The sequence below is a fragment of the Pygocentrus nattereri genome, chromosome 8 (genome assembly GCF_015220715.1).
Source record: "Pygocentrus nattereri isolate fPygNat1 chromosome 8, fPygNat1.pri, whole genome shotgun sequence".
NCBI lineage: Eukaryota > Metazoa > Chordata > Actinopteri > Characiformes > Serrasalmidae > Pygocentrus > Pygocentrus nattereri.
Window position 1 is genome coordinate 10,672,698 of NC_051218.1, and position 16,539 is coordinate 10,689,236.

The 16,539-nt window shown below is 39.2% G+C and overlaps 1 protein-coding gene across 2 annotated transcripts in view; it reads left to right on the forward strand.

The window, feature by feature from the left end:
* csk (C-terminal Src kinase) overlaps positions 1 to 11,410 on the forward strand; it is a 36,498-nt gene extending 25,088 nt beyond the window's left edge. For both annotated transcript variants that reach the window (XM_017690294.2, XM_017690295.2), the window contains exons 6-13: positions 1,980 to 2,073; positions 2,797 to 2,862; positions 4,431 to 4,530; positions 4,692 to 4,782; positions 5,914 to 5,987; positions 6,146 to 6,341; positions 6,500 to 6,586; positions 8,001 to 11,410. In XM_017690294.2, coding sequence (XP_017545783.1) covers positions 1,980 to 2,073; positions 2,797 to 2,862; positions 4,431 to 4,530; positions 4,692 to 4,782; positions 5,914 to 5,987; positions 6,146 to 6,341; positions 6,500 to 6,586; positions 8,001 to 8,183 — 891 coding nt within the window. In that variant the 3' untranslated portion in view covers positions 8,184 to 11,410. The remainder of the gene's footprint in view (positions 1 to 1,979; positions 2,074 to 2,796; positions 2,863 to 4,430; positions 4,531 to 4,691; positions 4,783 to 5,913; positions 5,988 to 6,145; positions 6,342 to 6,499; positions 6,587 to 8,000) is intronic.
* The last annotated feature ends 5,129 nt before the right edge of the window (positions 11,411 to 16,539 follow it).

Below are 16,539 nucleotides of genomic sequence, written 5' to 3' on the forward strand. Positions count from 1 at the left end.
GCTGGTCAGTGAAATTAGCGCACGTTTGTGATGGTGCATTTAAGGTGCTTTATTGCAGCACTGGGTTATTGAATAAAGTTACTTATTCAAAGTGAAATAAAGCTTCAGTCTTACGTGATCTCTCTGTATGTCTTTATTAGCTGTTTAGGAGTCAGACTTTGTGGTCCCTGAATGGCAAAGCTGGAAAGCCAGTGGTGTATGTTAATTATCATCGCTATGGTCTGATAAAGCTTGGTGCTGAGAGTCACTTGACCCTGTCCATCCCTCTGCAGCTCTCACACTCCACCCCTCTCCCTTTTCTCTAGGGCCAAGCCTGTTGCTTCATTCCATGAATTCTTAAGTGTAATTTTGGATTCTCTTTCTCACACACACACACACACACACACGCACGCACGCACGCAAACACATACTGGTTTGTTTTCATACAATGTCAGGACATGCATATAAAACTATGCATGTACAACAGCAATCTCTCTCTCTCTCGCTCTCTCTCTCACTCTCTATATATATATATGTGTGTCTGTGTGTGTGTTTTTCTGTTTCTGTCTCATCATTTTCCCTCTCACTGACTCTAACTACTCTTAAATTGCTGCCTTTCTGTTGCTTTTTATCTAGTTTGCCATAAGTAGATGCCTTTTAAACTGTGGACATAGTAAGCAACAGTTTTTGGTTTTGTATCAAATAATAGTGTCGGTTATCTCCTCTTAATTATACTCAATAACACCCATTACCTGACACACTAGATGATCACCAAATGACACTATTGACCATGCTCACAGTGCACACACTGTGCAGACCTTATCTTTGTCCCCTTGAGTGGACCTATCTGTGGCTTGTCTTCATGCTGTGCAAACTGTGAGTAGTGGTCCATCACAGGACATGGCGTCCAGCTGTGCAGTTCAAAGTGTTTTTGTTTAAGCGTTTCTAAATACAGTAGCACAGGCCTGACAAGTTTGGGTGATTTGCCATAGAATTGTAAAGGCATAGTCTACCCCAAAAAAAAGCAGATTAACATGATTTTCCCTCTTACCCCAAAGCCAAGACAGGTATGCTTCTTTAGTTTCACACTAGAGCTTCAAGACTAATGTAGCTAACAAGTAATGGAAGCTTTATCCTGCACTAATTAGCGCTATGCAAACTGCAGGCCTAAAACGTCATACACGTGCTTTGGATTGTGGCAAGTTGTTAAGCAATCATAAATTCCAAAAGTTCCTATATGTTTACAAATGCAATAAAATATATAAAATGTTGACATTTTTGTACAGTAGCCCAGCATCACCTAAACATCCTCCTTGAAATATCAGGTAAATCTAGAGATTTTGTAATGTTTTTTTTCCTGTCCTGCCAATACTGATATGTTTACAGTATCATTTTGCATCCCTAGTGTCATCTATAAAATGGTGTGAATTTGAGTTCTGGCTAAAATATTTCTTCAGCCTTTTAAATGAACCCTTCCAGGCTTATGTAATGGTAGTTTGTATTTTGTTTGCATCTGATGTGTCGTGTATGCTACTGTCTGTGTCTGGGCTGGTGGTGTGTGAGTGAAGCGCTCTGTCTCACTTGTGCGGTTTGTTCTCACCTTTTTGACTGCACTACAGTTCCTGGAAAAAGTTGATGAAAAGGAAGTGAGAAAAGGAAGTTGCAGCACAGGTTCCAGCTCATTTAAGAGGCTGGATCGATACAGCTTTGTTGACTTCACCACCTTATCGTTCCTTCTGTCCTCCAAAGTTCTGGCAACTGACTGGGCTGCTTTTCACCTCTTCTTAGGCCATGAGGGTCTTGAAGATATGAAGATATTAAATGGCAGATGCACATTTATATTCAAATGAATATGAAACATTTAACTGTATGACTTTCTGACTATACCAGTTTGCACAGGTCTGTGTAGGATTTGCTGAATTTGTCCTTTATGTGTTTTTTGTTTTGTGAACATGCAGTATTGATATATTCTCTTATACAATTACAATCATTGCCCCCAGCACTACACCAAAGATGCAGATGGGCTGTGCACCAGACTTATTAAACCCAAACTCATGGAGGGGACTGTGGCAGCACAGGATGAGTTCTCACGAAGTAAGACTTTGTTCTCTTTACCATCCATCATTCTGTCTTTGCTCCAGGATTTGGAGCCACACACTTGCACAAATATGCTGCAAGTTCAGTCCTTTTTCAATGCTGCAATATGGCAAACAACTAAATACACTGTTCAATACTTTCAAAACCTTCAATTCTTTATTTATATAAGCTAGCACTCGATTTATATTGTATTTTGCCAAGAGGGTTGTATGGAGCAATGACAAAGTCATTTTGCTAAACCAAAGCACTTTTTAAAAATCAAGCAGGGGTGAATAATAAGAACCATTTTTTAAAGTTTAAAAAATATCCATATACAGTAAAGCTTCAATACCAATTTATTGGTTTTAGTAGTATGATTTATTTACACATATAAAAAAAATCTGATGAATAAAATAGAGATGTATCAGATTAGTTAAGTACAAATTGTAATATTGCTTTTGCTCAATCTAATAAATATTTGGTGTTCAAACAGTGATTAGTGTGTTTCATTTTTGCCATAATACCGTTTGGTAGCGAGCATTGTGATACGACATTTAGTATCGATATCAAAGTCAAAATTCTGTTACTGTGATGACTCTGGTACCTGGTGATGTACCTGGTAGAGTAATCTTTAAGAGGAGCAATATTCATGTGTAAAGATTCAGCATGGTGTTGTTCTGGTTCAGTGGGGTGTGATAGATGTAGTAATGTTTCATACTTTAATGCCTCTGTGTTGTGCAGGTGGATGGGCACTGAACCGCAAAGAACTGAAACTCCTTCAGTCCATAGGGAAAGGGGAATTTGGGGGTAAGTTTCACAGCATTAAAGCAGAACAGAATGAAGAAATAAGCATTTACTTGTATTGTTTGTTGTACTTCATTTCATTGTCTGTATGCCTTTGATTTTCTTTATTTTAATTATTGAACTACTGTCAAATAACCAACTAATTGATTAATTGTTCATGGTTTATTATACAAGTGGCTTATTGTTCATGGCTAATTATAGGGATGACAATTAAAAGTTATCCATATGGCTAAAAATGTAACATTTACATTCAAGCTAAGACTTAAATGGCCAGGGCCTGCTGGCAGATCTAAACGTCTATTGTACACTTCTATAACTTCTTTAACTTCTTAAAGTTTTTTTTTTTGGTCTGTCGATACCGATATGAGTCTGATATCATCATGCACACCTCATAACAAGCCTGGAAGTGTAATGGGTCTGTTTATTTGCATTGTTTCTAGTAATCCTTTTTTTCAGTGTTGTTTTTAAGTGATCTTTTTGATTTCCTTTAAAATAAGGAGAAAATTGGTGCCCCACAATTTAATTTCACTACCAAAATACAGAGTTTCAGTCCATAGGTGGCCTTATTTTAAACACACCCATGCATTGTAGTGCAGGACGTGAGACTGCTTCCTTGTCCCTCAGGCTACTTTTTTGAAGTAAATTTGTCCCAAAGTACGAATATTAGTGTGTAACATTAGGAATTGTAGCTAGCAAAACATATTTTCTGCAATTACGTAAACTTTTTTGTGTTTTAAATGTTGGTGTTTTAATGAAACATTTATGATTTTGTGTGTGTACAACTGCTCAGACCTGTGTTTGCTAGTCATGTACTGGCTAGCGTTTTTGAGTTGTGCTCAAAATTAGCTAAAATTGTCCCTACTGGAATAGTCACTCCTGGAACATTTGGTTTCGGAGGCATTAGTATTATACACTCTATTGCCAAAAGTCTTCGCTCGTCTGCCTTCACACGCATATGAACTAGATTGACATCCCATTCTTAATCCATAGGGTTTAAGATGATGTCGGCCTATATAACATATAATATTGCTGCTATAACAGTTTCAACTCTTCAGGGAAGGCTTTATGGGAATTTTGACCATTCTCCCAGAAGCACATTTATGAGGTCAGACATTGATGTTGGACGAGAAGGCCTGGCTCACAGTCTCCGCTCTAATTCATCCCAAAGGTGTTCTATGAGGTTGAGGTCAGGCCTCTGTGCAGGCCAGTCAAGTTCTTCCACACCAAACTTGCTCATCTGTGTCTTTATCGACCTTGCTTTGTGCACTGGTGTGCAGTCATGTTGGAACAGGAAGGGGCTGTCCCCAAACTGTTCCCACAAAGTTGGGAGCATGAAATTGTCCAAATGACTTTGAATCAGTTCTGTATGATGATCCATTAAGCTGGTGTTTCTCAATTGCAGTCATAGAAATCTAGTTTAATACTGTTGCTGTTCTAACAAACCTGTTTCACCTTCTAAACACCTATAAACCTGATTAAAACACTGGGCTGCAGCAGTCCTTGATGTGAGAAACACTTTCTCCCCCTGTTCCTTAGATAAATGAGTTTCTCTTGCTTGCTTTTATTTACAGATGTGATGGTTGGTGATTACAGAGGCACTAAAGTAGCTGTGAAGTGCATCAAACATGATGCCACCGCGCAGGCCTTTGTTGCTGAGGCCTCCGTCATGACGTAAGCTCTTTTATCTCCTTCATTGTTTGCTTATGAACCCTGTTGAAACCTGCAGCTTTTCCATGTAGCTTTCTAAAGTCACATGTGTCTGTAACGGTGTGTGAACTGCAGTGTGGGAGTCATTTTCAGTGGCGTTTACAAAGTATCCTTTCTGTGTCCAGGCAAATGCGGCACAACAACCTTGTACAACTTTTAGGAGTGATCGTGGAGGAGAAGGGCAGCCTGTACATCGTCACAGAGTACATGGCCAAGGTCAGTGACCCAAACACTGTTTAACACTTAGAAATCTAGAGTTTGTATTGTCTGTTACAAAATTATTTAAACGGAAATACATACTTACACAATTAATTACTTAGTTGGTTAAATAATGTACATTCAACATTTGTTTCCACATCAGTTAGTAACATAAACATGGCAAAATATGAAGGGTCTGCATAGACTCAGCAATACATTGATCAAACTCAAATATCTCCTCAAATGTGGTATGGATTTAATGTTTATAATATCCACATGAAAATGACAGCTAATGATTTTTACAGTTTTTTTTTATATTTGGGATGCTTAATGGTGCTAAATATGGGTGAAACTGTGACAAAGTGGACGCATTTATTTACTGGGGTCAAACATGATATTATTGCTTAATATTTTTCCCTGTCCACTGGAGCACAGTCCACTTTAGAGGTGGGCGAAAGTCGATTTTGAAAGGAAGATTATAAAAGCAAAACATTTGTATTTTAAATGATATAGTATGACTGATAAATTGTATTTTAAAGGGACAAATTTTCCTTACTTTTTTAAGTTTGATGTAGCATGTAAACATTGTTAAAGTTTCAAAATGTACCATTCACTTTCCAGTCCATACAATCCATATATGGAAACTAAAGTGGAACAACTGTGTTTTGAATGAGGCACAACACTGGGAATCAGAACAGAGCTCATTTGCATATATCAGTCTTAAAGGCACAGTAACAAAACCAGCCTGTTTAAAGGATAAAGAGAGGTTGGAATTTATGACTGTTCACATGTGTACATAAAAGGGGACCTCAGGGAGAAAAATAATACACAAGAAAATCTAGATGGTGACTGGACGCCTTATGGTAAAAGAGCCACCAACTGGAAGGCGCGGGGTTCAAATCCCAGGATTGGGACTAGGCATACCTGGTTGTTCCCATGGTCAAGGCACTTAACTCTGTTGGCATTGCTGTTCTTCTCTGACTGGGCATAGTTAGGCAACCAAACAAAGGTTTCCCCTGTAGAATCAATGTGGGCCCTTTAACATGACCATGGACGTGAACTAAGAGTGTAAAAAGTTCTATTTGTATGAATGAACATGAGTGACTCAGATTGTAGCCTGTCTAATGAGTCCTGGGCTTGTTTCTGCAGGGCAGTCTGGTGGACTACTTGCGTTCCAGGGGGCGCACCGTTATTGGAGGAGACTGTCTACTCAAATTCTCCATGTGAGTTTTAAAATTGTTTAATTACTTTTGTTATTCATGTTAAGACTCACGGTACTCCCCAGCAGCTACTATGAATTACTCTGTAACTACTAAAAGTAATGTGTTGGTTAGAATTCTGGGCAAACTCAGACTCACATTCAGTCTTTCTCCCTTTCTAGGGATGTATGTGAAGCCATGGAGTATCTGGAGGCCAATAACTTTGTGCACAGAGATCTGGCTGCTCGTAATGTTCTAGTGTCCGAGGACAACATTGCCAAAGTCAGTGATTTCGGTTTGACCAAGGAGGCGTCGTCCACTCAGGATACAGCCAAGCTCCCTGTGAAATGGACAGCTCCTGAAGCCCTGAGAGAAAAGGTAGAGGGAGTGAGTGTATATATGCACGTGTGTGTTTGTGTGTTATTCTGTGCATGTCTGTTATTACTAAGTTGCACAGATAGGAAGACTACCTACAGAAACTTGCTAAGGCAAGACCAAGACCATAAATCCTACTGTTCCTGTTTGTGTCTGAGCAGAAGTTTTCCACTAAGTCTGATGTATGGAGCTACGGCATCTTGCTGTGGGAGATCTACTCCTTCGGCCGTGTGCCATACCCAAGAATCGTGAGTTTTGTTTACAGTTCCACTTTTTAAAGAGGTTCTTCACTTTATTGTAAGTGTATCCAGATTCTTTAGGGTCACAGGCTGCTTTGCATATTCTAGTATACAAGCATCAGTTGTCTTGCATAACATTACATTTCCTGTAATAACTTTCTGTGAGGGAGCTTTAAGGAGCATTAAACTCTTCAGACATCTGGTTCCTATCACCACCACTGTGAACAATTCTGATTCAGTGAGTTTCTCTAAAACAGAGCATTTCACATTAAACCACAGTGAATGACTTTATTTACATCTTAAGAATTTAATAATGCATACATTCTGAAACATTTATGGAGTTCTCCTTTAACTTGTGGTTGTGGTTAGTGTGTTAGCTTGGGGCTAACATATTGGCTTGTAGCGTTAGATCAGGACTCTTTTGTTTTAAATATTGTACTTTTATGTTAAATGCTGTATCAAAACATATTAAATCAAGACACCACTGCATCGTATGAAACTGAATAATGCATTTTGTGAATTGTTGCACTCTTTAAAAAGATGGTTCTTTAGTAAGGAAAATGGTTCTATGTCACACCATGAACACTCAAAGAACACTTTGATTTAAGGGTTATTTGCATTGTGAAAGCGTTCTTCAGATAGATGGATAATGTGCTGTAGATGGTTCTATATAGAACCTTTTTCTGAAAATGGTTCTATATAGCGCCCAAAAGGGTTCTTCTATTGTTATGATGTCAAGCTTGTCACAATAGAAAAAAAACACTTTTCAAGAAGATTCTATATAGAACTGTCTATACCACATTCATGCACATTTGCCATCAATCTGAATAACCCTTTCATGATGTAAAGAATGCCTTAAATCATGCAAAGTGTTCTTGAACTGTTCATGGGTCTATATAGAACCATTGTCCTTACTAAAGAACCCTTGAAGAATCATCTTTTTTAAAAGTGTAGTCAAATCAAATACTACCAATTAGACATTTTGTAAACAGTATGTGTATTTTTTGCCAAGTCACCAGCAGTTCTGAAAAGGAAAAACATATACATTGTATCAATTATGGGTAATAATTCTCAATATTAATTATTATAACTGAATTGTGGCTGCTGTACAGCTTTCTCTGTGATTTTAGAATGATTTACAGTTCTGAACACAAACATTTCTTCTTACAGCTTGATACTAATTATTTGAAACCTGTTAAAGTCGCACATGATAGATACACTAATCTGACACATTGATTCCAAACTTATGGTTCACAGTGCACTGCATTAATTTACCTTTCTGGCAGTTACTTGCACTAGTCCTACACACAAGTCACCAGCAGAGGGCAGCATTGTCTACTGATTTACCCTGTTTGTTCTGCTGAGTTTCATCAAACATGATGCAAACTAACACCAACCTTCTCCCTCTCTTGTCCCCTCTTAGCCTCTGAAGGACGTGGTTCCGCGAGTGGAGAAGGGCTACAAGATGGACTCCCCAGACGGCTGCCCACCCATCGTATATGACATCATGAAGCAGTGCTGGACTCTGGATGTGGCTGTGCGGCCCAGCTTCAAAGAGCTAAGAGAGAGCCTGCAGAACATCTGGACCAATGAGCTCTACCTGTGAGAGCAGACACGCAGATGGACACAAAAACGCAATGAGAGAGAGAGAGAGAGAGAGAGAGAGAGAGTGAGAATGTGGAGGAGGACGACAGAGCAGCTCCTCACTGGGACCATATACACATCCTCAGACCAGCACTCTGACTTCACACAGAAGACTTAAGACAAAAAGACATGCACAGAATTTTTAATTATGGCCAAATTCTGTTATTGATCACCACTAGGTTTTTGTTTAGTTTCTTTCACTGTGCCTTCATGATTTATTTTACAGAATCAGGGAGGCTGGGCTTCTCTAGAGTATTCCACTGTTTTTTTATCTGAACATCAGCAGCCTTGTAAAAACGCTTCATGTCCTCACCTTTCAAAATTCCCCAGTCCTGCGGGTTATTGTCATAAAGCAAGATTGCTCAGTCAGCCATGTAAGTAAAGCTTTTCCAATAAGAGGAAAAGTATGAGATGTTCCTATTGGACAATCTTCACTTGAGGTAAAAACTCACCTGACACAAGTGTGTGAAGCCAAACATTTCATTATGCTACAATAATGTAATGAATTATATTTACTTCTGATTTACAGTCTGTATTGACAGTTGTAAGTCTGTACTTTACACTGTCAAAAAAAACATGGCAGAAATGTGAGCTCACTGCCCCCTAGTGTGTGTGTGTTCACTAGTGTGTATGTGGTGTTTCACTTAACAGATGGGTTAAATGCGGAGGTGGAATTTCCCCGGGTGTGGGATCAAAAAAGTATCACTTAACTAATAACCATAACCGAATTTTACTTCAGAAGTGCGTTAATGTTTAAAAGTTTACAATCTGCTCTTTTAATAGAGTTGTCTTTGCTTGTTTTGATGAGCTATGAGTGAGAAATTATATCAGATGCGTTTGTAATTGCCAGCAATAACTGCAAGTGAGGATTGTCCAATTGTCCAGTCTTGAAAACACATGTAATGTGCAGAATAACGGTTCCCCTGAGTCTCATGTACAAGCATGTCATTTAATCAAAAAGAAAGGCTGGACAAAAGCAGACCGACTTAAATACCCTAAGGTTCACGTTTTTATCAGATACCACATACACAGTCAGAGACCATCCTTTATTTATGTGCTTTCCAGTCAAAATGGCAATTAAGTAGAAGTCTGCTTTTCAGCATCAGGAAAAACAGAAAACATACACTTGACAGAAAATTACACAGAAACCTTGATGACTAAATATAATGTAAAATCTTCAGTAGTTCATGTGCCCACCCTTTACCTTCATTACAGCTCTATTCAACTAGTTTTTCAAAGACATCTGCAGGAATATTTCTCCACACCGCCACAGTTGAGTCTTAAAAGTTGGTTTCTCACAATCTAAGTCATTCCAAACTCATTCAGTGATGTTGAGGGCTGGACTCTGGTGTTTCAGTCCATTGTACTAAGAACACCAGCAGTTTCTTTGATTTTCAAATGTTCTTCCTTTTTATCTATTTCCTTTTCTCAGCAAGGGCTTCTTGGCAGCTACACATCCTTTCAGACTCGTAGTGCTGAGAGACATAGAGTTGTTTTCTCTCAGAGGAAGGATGGACATGGGATTGGATTTTTTTCAGATCTGAAGCAGCTTGATTTTCTCCTCTATCTCAAAGTTGAAAGCTTAAAGTGCTGTTTTTTCTGATGGGGACAGTTTTGGCGGTCTACCAGGTCCTGCATGGTTGTTAGGGGTTGCATTTTCTCTAAATCTTTTAATAATTTATTGAACACATTTTAGAAATCCTGTTTCTTGCTTGTCTTCACCTTTCCCACAAGTGGATTATTTAATATCTAATGTCCTCAAAAAAAGTAAAAACAAAAATTCTGTTTTGACTGGAAATGAAATAAAGGAGCGGTATTCATTTTCACAGTACTGTAGTGCCCTGGAAGAAAGGTAAAGGGTGTTCCTATTGGACCAGCTTGAGAGCAAGCTTGCTTTTTGAAATACCCCCAGGACTCCAGAGCAGGCTCACCCCCCGCCAAACCCCAGGAAAAGAAGTACTTCTGGGTTTGAAGCTCCATGACAGTGGCAGATAAAACAGGCTTGTTTTTTTCTCTCCCAGTGCCAGCTCATATTCGAACCGCTGTTTGCACTCACTGACCTCAGTGTGATACTTACACAGCACTTCCTTTGTCCATTCACATGACTACATGCATCATTGCAGTCTAGTTGTGTGTGTGTCGGTATGCATGCGTGTCTCTGTGTACTTCTGCTCTGCGGACATTTGTGTGATGAGTCTTTCCTCTGTGCTGTAGTGCCTCGAGAGCACTGGACTGTACTCTGCCCCTGAGCTGTTGATGTTGTTATTATTTAGTTTTTATATATTGTTTACCTCTTGATTTTTTTACATTTGTTTTACCTGACTTGACTGAAAATACATTGGCAGTGGTGGTCTGGTCCTTAACTCTGAAGACTGAACTTGGACTTGAAGCATGTTTGCATTCACACAGGGAAAGGACAGACCTGCTAGTTACATCTTTTGGATCCAAAAATACATATTAAGAGAATTTTGTAAGGAGCTGATGAAGAAAGAAAATATAAGAGGTTAAAATATGGACAGATATCATGCAACGTGTTTCTTTTTGTTTAAAAATTGCACTTGCCATTGCACATTGAGAGGACTCAACTCGACAACGTCCACAAAGACATCTGGAGCTAAAATCATTTCAACTAGAATCTAAAGTTGGTGAAAAGGTTAAACTCATGGGTGGAACTGGAGCTGTACTCCAGTATCTTGTTGGTTTTTCATTCACACAGGGCGAAAAAGAAAGAACTCTCCTTCTTTAAATGGAAATTGGTAATGCATCAAATTATATCCGTGCCAAGTAAGCCATGCAATTCAGTGGCGTGGGACAGTGTGTTGTGTAATGTAAGACTCTGAATGCTAAGGCCATTATTTTATCCTATTTATGTAACAAATTAAGCCTTGGGGTGGGCAATATGAAATAATGTAATATTATGATTATTTGAAAACACTTTCACAATGCGTGAAATGTAACACAATGTTGAGGGTGCAGACAAAAAGCCCCAGTAGTGATACATTTTAAATACATGTATCTCAAAAAGGACAATGTAGTACAATGATTTCTACTCAATGTTTCACATAAGGCACTGCACTGAACCCAGTTAAACCGGCCTAATTATGCCTTACTCATAATTACATGCAGTTGTTGGTTTTTCCCTTAGTACTGATGTAATTTATCATGAAACAATAAAATATCATCATATTGCCCACTTCTACGCAAAACATTTCTTTCGTGGATTTAAAAAGAATCAGCCACCTGCTGCTGAGGAATCAGCCCTGTCTATCACGTGCTCTTGCAAGTCACAGCAACAAAGGGTTTATTCAAAAGCTGGGAATTCAAACATAAATGGATATTAATTTCCATTTGGAAAGCAGAGGTGGGCGATATTGCAAACATACATTTTCACAACACAAGATATGCACCTAGATATTTAGTATTTCTTCTGAGATGAAACAGAATAAATAGAACCTCTAGTGCCGCATACTGCAAATAAAAAACTATGATACTAAAAAATATAATAAGCCTTTTATACAGCTTGCAAAACTTTTCACAAACTGCACTAATCCAATTAAACATCCTTATTTATGCCTGTTTAAGTAATTTCCACAATATGCTCAGAAAAGTGTACTGACACATGATATCATGATAACAAGAAAATATCACACTGCCCGCCCCATTCTTAGAAAACGCATCGAGTCAGTCGAATGAATCTGGCATCGGAAAGGATAAATACAAACTAAGGATCCTCTTTAATGTCCACTACTCACTGATTCGCACAGTTGCACAGGCAAGATTGCTTCAGAATGGAAGTTGTTGGGATCGCTATTCAATTCCAAAGTTACATTTTCCTGTCACCCAAGGTTCTTGAGAAACTTGAGGCAAAGCTATTCAGTATTTGATGATTTTCACCAAAATTCCTTCAAGGAATTGCTGAAGTGGCACCACAAGCACCCTTGGAGTTACTTGAGAATAATACTAACAGTATTTTTAGGTGGATTTTTATTACAGCCATAGTCGCTAACATAAGAGCTGCACCAATCATAATTAGGCCTTTAAAGTGGTAGTTCAACAAATAATCAATACTTATAATATTTACACAATTTTCTCATTGCTTCAAATGTAGTCACTCAGCCAAGATGAAGTCTGCTTTACTTTTGCACAGGAGCTATGAGGCTAATTTAGCTAACATGTAATGAAAGCTTACACTCCAGTCATTACACTCCATGCCAACTGCATGCTACATCATCACACACTTCACTCAAACTGCATAGATAAATCACCGACAATGTATGAAATAGTCTATACAAATGGAAAAAGTATTGTAGCTAAAAACATTGCATCTGCCATATTTAAAGGCTGAACACTGCATGTACTTCCATTTTTATGATTGGCTCAAGAGGAAAATTTGTTGCTAAACTATCGCTTTAAGGGTTCATCCTTTTGATGGATGGCACTTAAAGGGCTTTGTAAAGTGTTTGGTTGTGTAAAGTGATGACAGTGCAGTCAGGCTGGAACATAGACCTTTATACATGTGCATTTTGCTGAATTTATAGTGTGGTTGTGTGATGATACAGCTAAAGCCACACATGCTGGCTCAGAGAAATATAAGCTCCGCCAAACATTTTTACACCAAAGAAAAACACATGTTCTTGTTTACTATACAGAAATATGTGATAGGGATCATTTTAGTGCAACAGAAGGGAACCAATGATCAGACTCACAAGTGGAGTTTTTAGGGGCGGTAGGAATTACATCCCTTACTGGCCAGAGCTACAGTTACAGTTCATTGTAAGTAATAAAAAGTCAAATTGTTCTGTTTAAGCTTACAGAATAGTGTGAATGTGGGGTAAATAGCATAATATTGCAGTTGCAGAGATGCCTACTACACAAGGTTGGTCAAGCTGTTTTTTGGCCTCAGCATAGCAGTTTGCTGCACTGATCGTCTGCAAATGTCTAACAAGTCAGACACCACAACACCATCATAATTAGGATCAGTATGTTGTGTGTTTGAACAAAATTTTCCTCAGTATCACATTCACATCTCTTAGGCTGATACTTCTGAGTGACATGAGTGACAAGTGACATCCCATTCTTAATCCATAGGATTTGAGATGATGTGGGCCCACCCTCTGCAGCTATAACAGCTTCACCTCTTCTGAGAAGGCTTTCCACAAGGGTTTGGAGTGTGTTTATGGAAATTTTTGACCATTCTTCTAGAAGCTTCTAGACCATTCTTCTGGCTCGCAGTCTCCACTCTAATTCTTCCTAAAGATGTTCTATCGGGTTGAGGTCAGGACTCTGTGCGGGCCAGTCAAGTTCTTCCACACCAAACTCGCTCATCCATGTCTTTATGGACCTTGCTTTGTGCAATGGTGCACAGTCATTTTGGAACAGGAAGGGGCCATCTCCAAACTGTTCCCACAAAGTTGGGAACATGAAATTGTCCAAAATCTTTTGGTGCTGAAGCATTAACAGTTCCTTCCACTGGAACTAAGGGGCCAAGGCAAGCTCCTGAATAACAACCCCACACCATAATCCCCCCTCCACCAAAACTTTACACTTGGCACAATGCAGTCAGACAAGTACCACAAAACCCAGACCCAGATTGCCAGATTTAGAAGCGTGATTCATCACTCCAGAGAACACTACTCTAGAGTCCAGTGGCGGCTTTTTACACCACTGCATTCAATGCTTTGCATTACACTTGGTGATGTTAGGCTTGGATGCAGCTGCTCGGCCATGAAGCTCTCTACACACTGTTCTTGAACTGATCTGATGGCCACATGAAATTTGGAGGTCTGTAGCGATTGACTCTGCAGAAAGTTGATGACATCAGCGTCCGCTGACCCCACACTGTCATTTTACATGGCCTACTTCGTGGCTGAGTTGCTGTCGTTCCCAATCGCTTCCCCTTTGTTATAATACCACTGACAGTTGTCTGTGGAATATTTAGTAGCGAGGAAATTTCATGACTGGACTTGTTGCGCAGGTGGCACGCTGGAATTCACTGAGCTCCTGAGAGCGACTCATTCTTTCACTAATGTTTGTAGAAGCAGTCTGCAGGCCTGGCTGCTTGGTTTTATACACCTGTGGCCATGGAAGTGATTGGAACACCTGAATTCAATCATTTGGATGGGTGAGTGAATCCTTTTGGCAATACAGTATATGTGTATAAATAGGCTGAGGAAAACGCATAATGAAATGACGAGTTTCATTTCAGAAAAGAATAACAGCTGATATATAATGGAAAACATATTTTATTTCATTAATATAAGCTGCATTAATCATAATATAACACTGATATGCCTTGTATGAGTAAAGCCTATTCCCAACCACATAAATCATGAAGAAAAGAGAAAATTTATGAAAGTGGTCTATAACACACTTCAACTAGACTTTTGCTCAAACTCTGTCTGTGATGAGACTCTCCACCTCTCCAACTTTTCTAAATGGACTTTGACACTTCAGATTATGGTGAGATGCTGTCCCTTGCACTCTTAGCCAACATATTTCTGATGTTTGCTCAGTGGAGTCTTTTTGTCCAGGGTTTCAGGCAATAGTTTCAAATGGATTTTGGGGAAGATGCTCTCAACTCAGGAACAAGCCTTTGTTTATGAAGTCTAGAGCTCCATGGTGAAAACTCTGCCTAAGGCTTTTTTTGTATAGCTGTATGTCAGAGGACACGGCAGTGGATGTCAGCCTGTATGTGTCACCAACTTTGCCTGCTCTGTGCTCTGCATGGTGCATCTCATCATGTAACAAAGGATTTCATAGCAGACATTATGTATTGTTTTTTGTCAGGTTTGCTATGACAGACCATGTATTCAAGTTGGTGTTTTACTTTAAAGGTTAGCAAAAAAAAAAACACATTTTCTTTAAAAACACACTTTCTTCAAATGTAGTTCAGCCAAGACATGTTTGGTGTTCTCACCAGAGCTTTGCACTGCAGCTAAGGACATTGTAACTGAGTAATGAAAGATGATGTTCACAGCTGCCACAAACTGTGTTAAGTTGTGACATAGTTTAAAATATACTTCTGATTTTCTGCTGGACGACTATAAAAATGGCCACAACAGCCACAGCTGCCATCTTGAAGCCTAAGGTTTGTTAGTAATTCATTGGTTTGTCACACAGCGTCAGTTTCTCCCCGTTGAAAGAGACTCGAGTCTGTTCTTGTATAGCTGGGAGTAACTGCTTGCAAAGATGGCCACCGAGTGAACAGACTGTCCTCTAAGGACTCGGAGATGAATCAACAACTTAATACAGCTTGAGGCAAGTGTGATGACTTAGCCATGCGGTTCAGTTTGCACAGTGCTAACCTGGCAGCCATTAGTTTCCATTACTTATTAGTAATGGAACAGTGCAAAACTTAAGAAGCAAACTGGGCCAATTTCCAAAGATGGATTAAGCCTAGTCTGGACAAAATTAAGTCTAATCCTCAAGTCTAGGATTAGACTTAATCTAACTAAAAGATATTGTCAGTTTTTTTTTTCCCAAACATTTAAAAAAATGACTAGGCCTATAAGTCATATAAAAGGATTTCATAGAATAAAATTATTTGCTAAACTAATTTACATGTATAACTAAACAAAGCAAAGAAGGAAAAATAAGTAAAAAAGAACTGTGAATGGAAAATGAGCGATGATAAGTGGAATTTTGTCTAATACTCCGTTTAACTAATAACCCGGAAAACACTGAGCAAAACACAAGTGGACCATCAGTGGACTGCCAGCTTTGCCATCAGTGGGCCATCAGTGGCTCGCTATCCTCTTGCTATCATTGGTGTACAAATTTGATTTTCCAGTACTATGACTTTAATATAATTGTAAGTAACTTCTGCTCATTGAAGGAGTTTTAGTAGGTTACTTTAAATATCATGAACATCTGCGTCTCATGTGGTAAAATGTAAAAAAAAATCACTTTAGGCATTCTTAAAGTGTTTTACCTTTGACGTTCAAGTAGCATCTGTGCCCTTCCAACTTGAGTACACGTAAACACAAAAAAGCAGCAGCAGTTCCCCCTCGCTCATGCTCTGCCATGTGCTTTAGGGTGCCTGAGGGGTCAGGGGGCGGCTGGAGCTGACATGCAAACTTTGATTTGCTAAAATATCAAGGTTCTTCCAGCCGGAGCTGCAGATACCTTCTACTGAGCTCGTCAGCCTCTGTTTGCGTCTCCTCACTGACATCTGGACCCTCCGTCCCGCATCAGCCTCGCCCACTCTCCGCCTGAGGGGACCTGCGTGCCACAGAGAATCTCACTCACCGTGCTTCTGGACCTCAGGGTGGACACATTAGTCCTCTCACATGAAGAACCAGGCTTTGTTCTCTGTAGAG